This window comes from Protopterus annectens, chromosome 14.part0, assembly GCF_019279795.1.
Source record: "Protopterus annectens isolate FY-2018-M chromosome 14.part0, PAN1.0, whole genome shotgun sequence".
NCBI classification, from domain to species: domain Eukaryota; kingdom Metazoa; phylum Chordata; order Ceratodontiformes; family Protopteridae; genus Protopterus; species Protopterus annectens.
In genome coordinates, this window is record NC_056748.1 from 646,722,349 (window position 1) to 646,738,757 (window position 16,409).

The following is a 16,409-nucleotide window of genomic DNA, read 5'->3' on the forward strand; positions in this document are numbered from 1 at the left end:
CATATGAATATCTAAATGCAGCCATTTTATAACAAGAAAACAGCCCAGGAAAGACTACATGAACACACAGCGATTTCGACAATGAAATTTTACTATTATTCGGTACTTATTTTAGCTCTTAACTGCTATGACTTTGCACATTTTATTTGCACAATATTAATAACATTTAAGAATTTCTTGCATGCCCAAACTATTTTATCAGATACATGTGTGCATTGACTTACCTCTGCTCCAAGTACTACTTCATCTCTTGGATGTTTAAACAGGAATTCATATAGTTTGTAAGGCTGAAATAAACTGGAAAGAAAATAATTCCATAGTGAGTACAGTATAACAATCAAGTCACTTAAGAAGGACTGTTAAGTATATTTTCATGTGTATGTTACTGCATTTTACATGGTAGTTTATGGAGACTTAGCTTAACATAGTTCTACTAAAATAAAGAATGGGAAAAATAAACAAATTCTGTGTAATTACCCTACAAAACAATAGTTACTACAATGTCATTCTAGGAACTGATAGTATAAACATTTTTTTTGTCCAGCTTCTTTCACAGAATGGCAACATATCTTACTCATTTTTCTTCACACCTCTTTGGTTCTTTGGTCCTGAGATGCCAATATAACGTGAAATGCATTTATTTAGTATTTTTTATTCAAGGGAGTAAACTAGCTGCAGGACCCTTCTTAATCATGACCTGACTAAAATGGCAAAGATAAGGACATAATACCACTGAATATTATACACACAAATTGAATGATTCTTGCTTATACCAACCACAGAGAAGCAAAAGAGAACACACACACACACACTGACTTAAATGACACAATAACAGTTTTAGCAGTACATAATGTAATTTGCAAATAATGTATTATAAAGCACAGTTTAAACTTAAAAAAAGAGCCAAGCATAAATAAAGAACAAAATTAAAACATGTACAACTTTTGCCTAAAATCAGCATGTGGCCTAACACTGTTAGAAGAGTACAAATAAAACTTAATAGAAGTGAAAACAGTGAAATCTTTGCTAGTCTGTTATTAAACTAGTGTGATGGAATCATGTTTGATTAGAAATGACAGGCACAGTTCAACATCAGTCCTGATATAAAGATATGCTGGTTAAGACAGCATAACAAAAATTACAGAAAAGGGCAAGAAGCAAATAGTACAACACATTATGTAAAACTGCAGTAAGGGGTAGCTTGCAGGAAGTTGTTGATTCAGTTACATTAAGCCATTATGCAAGCAAACAAATCCGTGCTATCATCATCAAAAGCTAATGATTGGATAATGATGTGGAAATGAACAACAGTATGCTGTGTGCCAGATTTTGTTTTTCAGTTAGTGCAGAATATTAAGGGTCTGAGCCATCAATGAGCTGCTTCTTGTAGTCAAGGGTACAGGGTTTGATTTCTTCCAGTGCCGTAGCTGGAGGGGTGGTCCGCTCCAGGCGGCACCTTTTGGGATTGTGGCAGTAACATTTACTTACTGTTTTGAATGATCCCACACATTTACTTAATGTTTTGAACGGTCCCATAGCATCACGTCTTGTTCTTCCGGTCCAGTCACATCATGTCTGTACGTGCATTGTCACACAGATGTCCTGTTCCGCCAGCGCAATTTCAATTTTAAAACAGTACACATTTTGCTGCTCTGCTTCTTGTTATTGCTGCCAAGACAGAACTGCTCTGCTTCTTCTTCATTTTCAAGTAAGGTGCTGCCAAGATGGAATTTTGTTCAAGTAAGGGGGTGTGTAAGGTGCTGTCAAGACAGAATTTTCTTCTAGTAAGGTGTGTGTGTGTTCATTTTCAAGTAAGGTGCTACAAAAACAGAATTTTCTTCAAGTAAAAAGTGCGTGTGTGTGTGTGTGTGTGTGTGTGTGTGTGTGTGTGTGTGTGTGTGTGTGTGTGTGTGTGTGTGTGTGAGACATGCCCCAGTTACGTATACCTGGTGGTTAGTGGTACTCAAGCTTAAACCCTTTACCTTAGGTACAAGGAACAAAAGCCTGAATTTTCTACCCATAAAACCACTTGCGATGCAAGGAGTTGAGTCCATAGCTCTCAACTGTCCAGATTTTCACAGAATATCTGGAATGTTTGGCTCATACTTTTGGTCTGTTCCTCTTAAAATTTGTAGTTTTCCGGCAAATCAGTGAGAACTGAATTCACTAAATAATGATAACCACATAAGTTTCAATCTTCCTATCTTTCATGAAATGCATGTAACACAAAGCATTTGATTCTAGTAACTTTTTAAGATTATACAAGCAATCTTTAAAATGTGTCCTTGCTTTTGGGCCTTTGCCCCCCCCCCCCCATAAATGTTGCCTTTTTCCGGATTATTAATGCTGCAAAGTTGATGGCTATAATTGAATGTCAAGTGGATTTTACAAGGAGCTGAGAGCTTCAGGGCAGGAAAAGTTTAGCACTGCTTATGCCAAGTCTGTTTGCATTGTTAGTAGCACAACATGTAGTATACTTTCTTTTGACATAGGTTATAGGTTCTACTCCCACAGTATGTAGATGGATTGCTAATACTGTACTGTGTTGTACTTTAAAGGCAGTGGATGCTTTAGAGGAGATACCTAGTAACTATGAACCTTTTGTCAGCTTGCCATCCATTCCCTATTGCAATATTAATAGAGTATTATTTTTTTAATGTAACATAGGCACTTTATTTGTAGATGAAACAATGAAAAATAAAGTTGTTTACTAGCAGCAACGTCTTCATTAGTTATAGATCTCTTTAATGTGGAATTATTTAGATGGCTTTTACTTCTGCAGATATTGTGCATATTTACTGATATTGATGAATTGTGATGACAGAAGTTTGAGTAGACTTTTATGATGAAAATCTTTGGAATTTGGCAGTTTTGTCATTATTGGTTCATATGTTTTGTTTCATTGATTACTGGAAAAATATTCAGGACAATAAATTTAAAATATGCTCTAACAAGTGTGCTGTACTATACAAGGAATATAATTTAAGACAATCAGAAAAGTGAATCAAATAACACATGTACGTTTGCATGGTCCTAAATATGTGTGCAAGGGGCCTATGATTTGAAAACAGCCCAAAGATAAACTTTATCCACCACTGGCCAGATGTATTTTCTTTGAATGTGGGTTTCAATGTTGTTTCAATGAATGTGAGTTACAAGAGCAGAGAAGTTTTAATGCTAAGTCTGTTTTCATTGTGAGACAGTGCTGCTTTGTTTATCAGATGTGTGCAGATGCAGTGCTTGTGCTATAAAATTTAAAATAAACGTTTTAAATGAAATCCAAATAATCATTGCAGAAGTACAGCATAAAGTAGTATGCACATTACAGTGTTTATGGTAAATGGGGAGAAACAGCCAAGTAATAGGACACTGGAATGGCTGCGGGGGGGGGGGGGCTCCATGATTTTGTAAAGGAGGAGAGGCAGCAAACTCAAAGACAGCCCCGGGTGGCACAAACTCCAGCTATGCCATTAATTTTTCTTCCACTTCAATTTGCCCACCGCATTACTCTGAACAAGTTACTTAAGCAGTTAGAGATCTCAGGTTGCCTCTAAAAAGGGATACTTGTGCCCAGTGGGGTTACCTAGTTAACAAATGTTTAACAGAAATAAAAAAAAAAATGCTAATAAGACACATTGTAAATGCAAATAATGAAAAATAATATGGCAGAATGATTCAGAAATGTATAAAAATTGCATGATCACATCAAATGATGACTGCCAGCAAGTTTTCATACTAAGATTGCTAGATGAATGGGGAGAGAAACCATGTGGTGATGCTAGGTGTAGCAGCTGTCTCAGACAAGCATGACTTGGAGTCCATTCTTTCAGCCATTTTCTACAAAGGGGTTCACTGTGGGCTACCACATCACAGAAGGATGCATTCACAACAAACATACCACCATCTCCATGACAGGGACATAGTAAACCCTAATCATGTAGACAGAGAAACCATATGGCAGCTGGTAGGCATGTACCTTCCTCACATGCAGTCATGTGGGGTGCATGGAATACTGACACCTATGGATACTAAGATATGTGTAGCTTTGTCTAGCTTCTCTACAGGGCCCTATCAGTGATCATCAGGCAACTAGGGTTGCCACCTTTTCAAATGCCGAAAGTGGGTCATTTTTTGTACAAACGTCAGATTTTGCAAGGCAAAACATACCCACGGCCAGTATAAAGGACAGAACTTCACTTTTTTTGCCTAAATAAATGTTTATTCTTGTAGCATTTTAGTTGCTTATTCGGTTTCTTATAACATTTAGGTGTTTCAGAAACAGAATAACTTTTTTATGCAACTATTACATAAAATATAGGAAATATGTTTGTCTTAAAATCTCAGGACATTTGCCATTTTTTCAATTTTGTTTGTAGGACACAACTGCCCAAAAAGGGACTGTCCCTCGCAAAGTGGGACAGGTGGTAACCCTACAGGCAACTTTGTGGGTGTATAGAGGCAACTGTTTCAGGAATATTACAATGATTTCTGGATGTGATATTGCAGCATGTAGGGAGAATAAGTGGTTCCCGAGGACCACAGAGGAAACAACAATGTGGGTGCTCTACAAACTATCCCATTTCCCTGAGGTTTCAGGGGCCAATGAATGAACACATCTCTATCAAGGCACCACATGATCCGCATGGACAATGGCACATCAAGTGAAAGAGCTTCTACTCCATCTACTGTTAGGGGGAGTGCAACACAAGATGTATCACAGAAGCATAGCTAGGGTGGAGCAAAAGGGACAACTGCCCCCAGTGCAAAGTGATAGGGGGAGTGGTTGGCTGATCCAAATCACTCTTTGATATTGCATTTGCAGTCAAACCTGAGTGCTATAGTGCTCCCTCTATGGTCTAAACTGTACCAGCCATTGCTACATTGTAGCAAGCAGTCTTCTACAGTTTAAAATATTTATTTTTTTAAATAAAACCTGAGCAATCTAGCATTTGATTCAGAGTATAAGGTGTAGCAACTGCCTGTTAGATTGTAGCAAGCAGTTTGCTACAGCTTAAAAGTAAGAAAATATTTTTTTTTTAAGTAAAACCTGAGAGATGTAGCACTCTGTGCAGTCTAAACTGTAGCAACTGCTTGCTATATTTAAAAGAAAAAAAATTGTTTTTTATTAACAAAACTGTGAGGAAGGAGAAAGACTGGGCACAGTAATGTGACCTGATTGGCTCCTGGGGCAGGAGGTAGGGGCATGTACCTTTGTTTGTGCTCTTGACTTGAAGAGCTGAGGGGTGGGGAGCAACATTGTATTACCAGTACAGGACAGTTAGTTGAACTAGCTATGCCTCTGATATATCATATACAATACATACATTGGTTCCCAAGATTATCACATCTAGCCAATACCAACAATTTGTGTGAGATGACTTCTACAAAAGCATCTTACTAGTAATGCCAAATATGCCCTGGAGCCACAGCCCATGTCACCCATATAAACCCAGAGAGCATTGCTGAGATAACATAGAGTTCTGCATTGTCACAGACCCAAAACATCAAGTGTGTGTTCTTACTAATTTCAACCTGCTTCAGCTGCCTAGATTCCTTTGGTGGTGCACTGCATTAGGTTCCAGAGACCTGCAGCAATATATTTGCTGTCTTCTAAATGATATACAACATGGTAGCATGCATGCAGCTAGAAAAGGGGATTGCTGTCCTAGATCCAGAAATATTAGAGCTAGCAGCGGAGGAGGTACCAGTTGGGCAGCCATTGGAGGAACCAGCTGCAGTGAAATATGACGAGTGAGTGCAATACACTGTGGCACTATCAAGTAAGTGGCATGTGGTGCACAACTATAGGCCAGACTATACAAAACATAAATTAAAACTGATGCATTCAATACTACATGCCTAAAGCACTAGCAGACCACTGTATGCATCAGATATCACCTACTTGAAAACACAGCAGTGAGGGCAGGGCACAGTAGTACATACACAAGCAGGATGGGCACTGTCATACAGGAATCAGCAATGAGTACAGAGGTGGCTTGGGATCTTAATAAGAATATGGAAGGGAGTGGGTGATATATCCTGAGGATAAAGGAAAGCTGAATATACTATGTGGACAGAGGACACAGCTGTAGCACAGGTGTAGTTGAAATGCATGTACATGTGAATGACAGGTCTTGTAGGTTTTTAGGTGGGAAGGATACAGGTCACTGATGCCCCCAGTCACAGGTGCATCTCCTCGGAGGATTGGCACTGGCACTAACAGCCAATGACAAGCTCAATGGTGAACCAGAGACTGGCTGTCTATCTAATAATGGGGTCTATATTGAAACATTGAACGCTGAAAACAGTGAACAATGTTTCGACACATTTTCAGAGAAAGCTGAAAATGTCAAAACCACAGAACAGCGATTTCTTTCCTAGGAAAAGAAATCGATGTTCCAACCAAAAAAAAATATATATATTAAACACTTCCAAACACATACCCTAACCCTAATTGTACCCCCCCCAAAAAACAGTAAACAACTAAATATACATATGCACGTAACCCATTCATCTAACGGAAAAAAAAAAAACAGTAAACATTTTAAAACCTATGCACTTACCTTAACCCGCACCCTAACCCTAAGGTCAGTAACTCTTGCACATTTACATAAACAGTTCCAAACACATACACACTTACCTTAACCCTAATTCTACCCCCCGAAACAAAAGTAAACAGCTAAAAATACATACACATGTAACTCAACCATACATCTAATGCAAAATAAAAAACAGTAAACACTTTCATACATATGCACTTACCTTAACGCGCACCCTAACCCTAAGGTCAGTAACTGTTGCACATTCACGCTCAGGAGCTATACCAGACAAGGGACCACACTACACTGCAGAACACAGCAAAGCAACGAAGCAGTCAAGTGACTTCTTTCCCAGGGATAAAATTCACTGAACAGCCGCTTCGCTATTTTGCCTGTTCGCTCTATATGTGTCGATGAAAACTCATGCAACAAAATGCGTTTTCATCGTTCTAATAGGAACCCCTAATAATGTGCCCAACCATCGCAAACTCCATATCTCTGTGGGAGCCATGCTGTACTTCACTTGCCACCTAGGTGGAGTGGATGAGATACCAGTATATGAATGTGACTTGACAGACATCTGTGGTGCAGTCAGAGTGTAGATATTGGATCAGCAGCCACAGGAATGACAGCACTTCTGACATGTAGAGGCAGTGGGGGCTCTCACATGCTTGCCCAACATGTCAATGAAGTAGACCATGTATTGAAAGCCCTCATGAACTTTGTCACATAGGCTATATAATACACCTATCATCTTTGCCATGGCAATAGGCATCTATCGGTGTCTGGCTGTCTGCCTTGCATATCTATGGAGTAATGGTAATTGCAGTACCCATCTCAGGCAATCACCAGGTGGCATGGTGGTGAAGGCTACTGACCTGACTCTTCTGACCCCTCTCTCCACACTCTGTGGATGCAACATTGCCCACTGTAGACACATAGAAAGGAGAGGCACATCACATGATACCTGCAAAATGCATCTATGTGAATCTACTACCCAATTCCTTCAGAATGCAGTCTGTGAAGTGGCCAAGCTTCCAGGGTGCTGACTGTAGATGGGTTCCCACACGATGCAGGAAAGAAATAAAACTCTTTCTGTACTTCCTGCATAGGTACCACTAGGAATGCTTACTGAGGAACTCTTCTTAAGATCCCCAGTACAAATTAGATGCATGTAACAGCATTGTCAAGGCAGTGAATGATACCATGAGCATCATCCACACTGGTGTGCACTTCAGGCATAGGTAGAGTGACCTGAAGTACTGCCACCATAGCCTTCTTAGCCAATGGGAATAGAAAGTCAGAGAGAATATACTAGAGTTTTATAGTAAGTAGTAATGACAGGTGGTTACTTATTATTATTTAGGCAAAGCTGTTTAGCCATAAGTGAGATGTATGAGTCATGGATTTCTTTTTGGTTATGTTTTTCAGCTCCTAGTGATGTAGAGGACAGCTAGCTAATGTGTTAGAGGTAATGCAGCATACATTTTAGATACCTGCAATGCAGCCTAGTTTTGCAGTGTTGCTACTTAGTTTAAACATTGCTTAATGCTTTTATATGCCTACTTGTAACGCATACCTCGGCAATTCAGGATGACTTATTTTATCATCCCTCTTACCTCTGTAGACTGACACTGGTGGTGTGCTAATGAGAACTGTTCTTCCAGTGGGTATTCCACAGTCATGCCAGGCTCTCATACTCTATGTTTGTCCTAAAAGTTTGCCTTGTTACATTGCCATGTCCATGAGTGTACCTCTGCCATTCACACATGGTCTGCTCATTCAGTAATATTATTCCACTACCTTGCTCAACCCCCCATCAGTGCCAGTTATACCAACCATACCAGTGGCATGCATCAGATAGGCTGAAAGTTTTTATTTAAGCTGGTTGTCTTATTTCATGTTACTTTACTGCCATCAGGTGTCTGTGGGCCTTGTTTTTGACATGTTGGCTTCTGTGGCTGTATCCCCATGACATGGTCCCCACTGTGCCATGCAGGGCACTGTCCAGTAGGCTAGGTCTGCCACCTCATTTTAGTTCCACTAGGCCCACCATTTGGTACTTGAGGTCCTTCTGGCCAGCCTCTGTGGTACATGTAGTCACTCTTTGCAACACATGCCCTGCTTACATGCGATGACCACAAGTTAACTGGACAGGCAGCATTTAGTCTTTGCCCTTGTGGGACTCTGCCTGCTATACTAACCTTTGGTCTGACAGGTATATTATATTTTTCTTGTTATTTCATCATTTACAGCATTTTATTCCACCAAGAACTTTTATGATGCACAGTGTCATACACGTTAGTGATGACTGTTTTATTTTTGTGTCTCTATGTTTATGGCTATATTATTTTAAAAATTAGTTGCTGTCCATTTTGTATTTCTCCATTCATGTTTGTATTTTATGCAGTGACATGGCTGTGGATGTCTTGAGGCAGTGGCCACTACACCATTCACCAGTAATGCAGTCACTTGCTAGGTCTCCAGCTGTCTTCAGGCTAGCTTCCCTAAAGGGTGACATAGGCCATTCAGCATCATGCAACTTGAAGGTTCTCTTGTGCTCTCCTGTGGAAGGGGGTGTAGACTCCCAATCAGGAGTTACCATTAGTGGGTTGCAATATGTCATCGGGTAGAATTTGGTCAGTCTGGCAATTGTCTTGGACTAGCAGCTAGTCATCCTCATGGGCCTCCTGGAGCATATCTCACGCGACAGCCATAGTTGCACAACTGATAAATGAGTCACCAGTGTCTGGTCCCAGCTATGAGAGTGGTTTAAGAGATGATTGACCTCCGCTTGGGTGCAGTACTGGGCAACACAGCAGTCAGCTGTTATCCCACCTATTCTGCATTATGGTACTCCCTTTCCTTTTGTTTCACTTCCCTTCCTAGTTTGTAGCACAGTCCTCCCTTTGCTAACTGTCCTCTATCTGTCTGTCTATGTGTCTCCTGTGTTCCATATAGTTCCCATTTGCATCAGAACCTCCCTTGTTGATCTTTGTCTGCTTTTTGTGTTTGTCTGTCTGCCCTTTTACCACCCCTATACCCTCTTTCCTGTATACAGTTCCTCTCTCATTCTTCTTGATAAATTTAAAAAATGGACATCTGCCTCACAAAAATAAAATAAAAAGCACCCTTGCATCCTCTCCCCATCCTAGTCTTCTCTTCCACTTGTCCTTTTATGTATGTTCTTCTGCTAGCTCCTTTCTGTCTTATATGCTGATTTTTTCCCACTTACATCAATAAAATAATCAGGATTTTGCTGTGCAACCCTTATATGGGCTCCTAGCTGTACTTGTTGTGGTGCACTGATGCATGTGCAAATGCTAGAGGCATAACTAAGATGGACCAAAACGAGTAGCTACCCCTAGTGCAAGGTGATAGAGGGCATGATCAGTAGGTGCCAATAATGCAAATTTGACATTCAGAAACATGAAGGCTGAAGCACTTTGTGTGTGATAATGTAATAGTAGCAAGCTGCTTGTTACATTTGTAGCAAGCAGTTTAATACAGGTTTTTTTTTTTTGGGGGGGGGGGGCTCGGTTTCCAAATGAACTTGTTTTTTTCTAGCAGTGAATGTGCATTGCTGTGGGAATGCTACATGCACACTACTGGGCTCCTTGGAATATGTTGCCTATATCTTGAAAATTGAAAAGCCAGTGATTATGTAACCATCAGGGTTTTCACCAATTTCCGATTAGTTTAAGTCCATCATCAGTGTCACACCTAATACACTGTTAATCAGCTCTAGGCCACACTGTGCTTCTTAGTCTGCACTACTTTACCTTTATGCATCTCATTTATAGCAATTAAACAGTACAGATTTTGCAGGACAGGATTTTTCTGAATTCTGTCTCCAGTCTTTAACAAACAATGAGATAGCAATAATAAATGATGTAGTGCCCTCTCTGGTGAATTTAAGCTGCCAAATGATAGTCTGAATAATGACAGTACATCATAACTTAAAAGAGAGAGCATTTCTATGCATGATCACTTTATCACTTTATGGTGCTAAGCTATAACAGTTACTGAAATCACTATCTGAAATATAGAAATAAAAGTTACATTTAAGTATCAGCACCATGTTAGCTTTTAGTGGAGAACTTGTCTCGCTACAGCATTTCAGACATGCTTTTGTAATTCAGAAGAGTATGCAAGGTAGTAACATGGGAGATGAAGGAACAGATGATTACTAGTGATTACATGAAGAAAAAGGGCAGCTTTTAGAGGGCCATCCTTCTAATTCATAAAGACAATTTTAATAAAAAAGGCAATATTCAAATTTGGTGACAAGAAGTAAGTACTCTGTAAAAAAAAATAAATAAATAAATAAGTACCCTGTAGTAATTATCAAGTGAAATTAATTAACCCTTTCCCAAGCATTATTTGTGAAAATGCTCATTTGAAAACTTAAATTGCTACATGAGGTGTGAGAAGGGCTATGTGTTTTTTTTTTTTTTTTTTTTGGGGGGGGGGGGCAAAATAAGAAGCATGTTACAGTAAAGTTGAATTTGACCATTAAATTACCAAAGAATGTTAAAAGTACACTCACTGTAAAGAATGATAGCACTTACAGGAAAGAAATATTTTGAGCTTCTATGATATGTTTTATAAAGTGGGAATGAGGGTATCACTGAAATTAAACATTATCACTCTGAGATGTCTATTTTATTAAATACAGTAAACGCAGAGAAATGTGAAATTGTAGTGATCACTTTTTTACCTAATGCAGAAAATTATAACACTGGGAGATGACAAGAAAAATACCAACCAGTTCAAAATATGATTGAAAGGTGGATTGGAAATTAGTGACAGGGCACATAATATAAGTATACTGGGACGGAGGACACTTTAGTATTTTTGTAATATAATATGCAGATTAGTTTGTAATTAATATATATGGATTCTTGGATGGTCTACTGGCATATAAGACTTATGTAGATTACAGCATGGGGGAGTATTATACTTGCCACCATGTACTTCTTCAGTTTAGAAGTACTGTGACATTTAATGGATACACTGTAACTATTTAAATTTACAGAATATAACGTGACATTTTCTGTTTGTAAACAGCAGCAGCAGTGCCTATGGGATCATAAATTTCTATATAATTATCAGGCATTTGACTGGCTTTGCAAACCCCCAGACATGTCTAATATTTTTAAAATGAAGTTAGGTACTCACCATAACATTCCATCTGTGTTGTCAGTCTTCATTCTTTCCTCACAAATGGGTTCAAATCTGATCTGTCAGAACTGATTTGGCCGATGCTAGTGCTCGCAGCCACCAGATCTCTCAAACTTCTCCCTGACCACAACACACCATGCCAACTACCTCACATCTTGTTTGTTGATATATAGTGTAAAAGGATAGGGAGAGTCACATAAACATGTAAATGTATCTATTCAGAGACCATGTAACTGCTTGTTCCTCCAGGAGTCATGGACGGGGGTAAAAGGGAGCGGATGTGAGGAAAGTCTGAAGATTGACAACACAGATGGAACATTATGGTGAGTACATAACTTTTTTATCTGATGTTGTCAATCTTCAGTCTATCCTCACAAATGGGACAGCATCCCTACCTATTTGAATCTAGGGTGGACTCAAAGAAGGATATTCCTGAGCACCATAGAACCAAATGATACCCTACCTGTGGAGACCAGATCCAATTAGGAATGAGTGATAAAGGTATGAGGAGTAGCCCAAATTGCTGATGCACAAATGTCATCCATAGGCATCCTAGATTGAAAAACTGTGGAAGTAGCCACAGATCTAGTCGAATGTGCTTTCATTGGATGTGTAAGAGAAATGCAATTTATTATAGACAAAGGGGATGCAATTTGTTAATCACTTTGACACAGTAATTTTAGAAACCGGTTTTCCCAATTTTGGTCCAGAGAAGGAAACAAAAAGTTGGTCTGCATTCCTGAATTTTTCTGTTCTATGCAGATAGAAATGCAACTATTTATGAACATCCAGTAAATGTAAGATATATTCTCCTTTGTTGGTAAAGTTAGGAAAAAATACTGGCAAACTGATAGAACTATTTATGTTGGATTCTGACACCACCTTTGCAAGAAAGGATGGATTGGTACGCAAGGTCACTCTATCTTTGTGAAAAACTAAGTAAGGAGGTTTAGAAGATAGTGCTTGGATCTCAGAAATTCTTCTTGCAGAAGTGATGGCAACCAAGAAAATGGTCTTCCATGGGGTCTATATTAAAATCTCGAAGTCTGACAATATCGAATATGATACTGTCGACACAAGAATACTGAAAGCGCACTACATCGAACGTTTAAATGGAAAATCTCCATAGGGGTAGATTTCCGTTTACTTAAATGTGTGTTCTCGGAGTTAGCATATTTAAGTAGGGAGGGTGGGGGGTGTAGGGGGGCTTGCCCCCCCTGCCTACACACTGTTTAGTTTCTTTTTTTTAATTCTAGCAATTTTTTTTTGTTTCGATGGCTTAAGACTTCGATCTCTAAAGTTCGATCTTTAGTGATTCGAAGTTTTAAACCTTCGAGATTATAATATACACCCCTTCCATGAGAGAAATTTAAGGTCACATGCAGCTGCTGGTTCAAAGGGCGGTTGTGTGAGAGACTGCAGCATTAAACGTAGGTCCCAGTGTAGGGTCTTTAAAGGAAGGCTTTAGAAGGAGTGTGCCTTTTAAGAAGGACTTGCTTAACTTGTGAGAAGCTATGGGTGCACCATTCAATCTTGTATGGTAATTTGAAATTGCTGCTAACTGTACCTTAATGGTTGAGGTGCTGGCACTATTTTGAAAAAGGTGAGTAAGGAAGTCTAAGATGTGAAAAATAGAAGCTGAAAAGCGGTCAAGTTTATGCTGCTGAGCCCAAATGGCAAACCGTTTCCATTTACTAGAATATATTTTCCTTGTCGAGGGTTTATGGGAAGACAGAATTATATGTCAGACAGGAAATGAGATATGGGAAGACAGAATTATATGTCAGACAGACAATGAGAGCATAGATTGTCTGGCTACTAAGGGAGCTGGAGAAACCAAGCAGCATGAGACTTTGTATATCCAGGTGTGACATGCTCATGGGGTGATACAGGAGTATGGAGTCAGATCTAGGTTCCACAGTGGTTGAACCAGATGAGGCTATAGGAAGGAAACCAAATTTGTTGAGGACAATAGGGGGCAATGAGGATCACTGTGCTCTTTGACCTGGCAGCTTTCTGCAGAAATTTTGGAATCAATAGGGTTGGTGGGAATGCATAAAGGAGACCAGGAGGCCAATTGTGAAGTAGAGCATTCCACGATGACTGCCCCTGTGGGGGAATCAGGGCAAAGTAGTTGCTGTGCTTCTTGGTGTTTAGAGGAGAGGCAAAAAGATCACAGTATGACTGGCACCACTGATGGAAAATCTTGTCTGCCTTCTTGTTGAGGGACCACTTGTGTGGAAGTAGTATCCTCCTGTTCAGTTTGTCCACAATCACACTGGATCTCCCAGGAATGGGCTTTGCTATAAGAAAGTGGTCTGAAGAGATTGCCCATTGCCATACCCTGAGCGCTTCTCGACACAGTGGGTAAGATCTGGTTTCCCCCTGCTTGTTGATGTACCAGATGACTGACATGATGTCCATTTGAATAACAATCATCCCAGAGGGAAGAACATCTTGAAATGCTCAAAACACCAAGAGCACTGCTCTCATCTCTAGAATATTTATATACAAATTGGCCTTTTCGAGGGACCAAGTACCCTGGGGTGCCTTCCCCAGATAATGCCCCCCCCCACCCTATCTGGGAAGTATCCACGATGACTATGGCCTTCGGCTTTTGTGGAATGAATGGACAGCCATGGAGCAATTGACTGGACTGGCTCCACCAATAAAGATCTTTTCTGCATGCGTTGGTAATTTTTATCTGATATGACACTGATTGGTGGAAGATTGGCCACTGGGTAGCCAACATCCACTGTAGGATCTGCATGTATAATTTGGCCAATTGAACTAAGGTCATCACTACAGCCATGAGGCCCAGAGTTTGGAGGACTGTGTGGGCCTAGATTGAAGTACTGAGTGTGAATAAACTATTGTTTGTGCTGTTACTGGCTGTGTGGTTCGTTTTTTGGTGCTTCTATTTTGGTACATCTGAGATTAATGTATTGTCTGCAACCTTCTTGACCTGTGACCTTATAGTTAGAACTCAGTGAGGTGGAAGGAAAGGAATGGCTGTGTTTGTGATGAGCAGTGCTCCAATAAATTTCAGTGTCTGAGTTGGTTGGAGTTACGATTTGCTGAAGTTTAAGGTTATTCCTAGAGCACAGGTGTGGAGAACATGATCTCTTGCATGTATGAGCTGATGCCTGGTTGGAGTGGTAATGAACCAGTCATCCATGGTAGGGAAACACCCAGAATCCCTGCAGTCTGAGGTATGCTGCTACTACTGCCATGGATTTAGTAAACACCCTGGGGGCTGTGGTGAGTCCAAAGGGCAGTACTCTACATTGGTAATGACTGGCTCCCAGCCAGAAGTGTAGGTACTTCCTGGATTGTCTGTTCATGTTTATGTGATAGTAGGTGTCCTGGAGATCTATGGAGCACATCCAATTGTCCTTGCCAAGAAAAGGGAGAATGGAGTGAACCGTGACTAGCCGGAACTTGATTTGTTGAACAGATATGTTTAGATTTGTGAGATCCAAAACTGGTATTCAGCCCCTGTCATCTGGCACCAAAAAGAACCTCGAGTAAGTTCTGGATCCTATCTGATCTGGTGGGATCCTTAGGATGACTCTGTTTTTCTAGCAGCTTTTGAAACCGAATTACTGCTTGATCCCTCTGACTGGGTGGAACATCAGGGATTTGCCTGGAAATTGGGGGTGGAAGGGAAAATGGTATTATATAACCTCTGGATATAGTCCTTTGCACCCAGGTCATCATTCTCTTTCGGCTTTTCCCGTTAGGGGTCGCCACAGCGGATCATCTCTTTCCATTTCTTCCTATCCTCTGCATCTTGCTCTGTCACACCAACCGCCTGCATGTCCTCTCTCACCACGTCCATAAACCTTATCTTAGGCCTTCCTCTATTCCTCTTACCTGGCAGCTCCATCCTTAGCATCTTTTTCCCAATATACCCATCATCCCTCCTCAGCACATGTCCAAACCAACGCAATCTCGTCTCTCTTGCTTTGTCTCCAAACTGTCCAACATGAGCTGACCCTCTAATATACCGATTCCTAATCCTATCCTTCCTAGTCACACAGATTGCAAATCTTAACATCTTTAACTCTGCCACATCCAGCTCTGACTCCTGCCTTTTTGTCAATGCCACTGTCTCCAACCCATATAACATAGCTGGTCTCACTACACTCTTGTAGACCTTCCCTTTCACTCTTACGGATACCCGTCTGTCACAAATCACTCCTGACACTCTTCTCCACCCATTCCACCCTGCCTGTACTCTCTTCTTCACCTCTCTTCCACATTCACCATTACTCTGAACTGTTGATCCCAAGTACTTAAACTCGTCCACCTTTACCAACTCTACTCCTGCATCCTCACCATTCCTCTACCCTCCCTCTCATTTACACACATATATTCTGTCTTAGCCCTGCTGACCCTCATTCCTCTGCTCTCTAGAGCATATCTCCACCTCTCCAGAGTCTCCTCAACCTGATTCCTACTCTCACTACAGATCACAATGTCATCTGCAAACATCATAGTCCACGGGGCCTCCTGTCTGATCTCATCTGTCAACCTGTCCATCACCACTGCAAATAAGAAAGGACTCAGAGCTGATCCTTGATGTAATCCCACCTCCACCTTAAACGGATCTGTCACTCCCACTGCAGTCCTCACCACTGTCACACTACCCTCGTACATATCCTGTACCACTCTTACGTACTT

The 16,409-nt window shown here is 40.5% G+C and overlaps 1 protein-coding gene across 4 annotated transcripts in view; it reads right to left on the reverse strand.

The window, feature by feature from the left end:
• Positions 1 to 16,409, reverse strand: part of CABCOCO1 (ciliary associated calcium binding coiled-coil 1) — an 806,689-nt gene that overhangs the window by 379,386 nt on the left and 410,894 nt on the right. For all 4 annotated transcript variants that reach the window (XM_044056394.1, XM_044056391.1, XM_044056392.1 and 1 more), the window contains one exon: positions 225 to 297. In XM_044056394.1, coding sequence (XP_043912329.1) covers positions 225 to 297 — 73 coding nt within the window. The remainder of the gene's footprint in view (positions 1 to 224; positions 298 to 16,409) is intronic.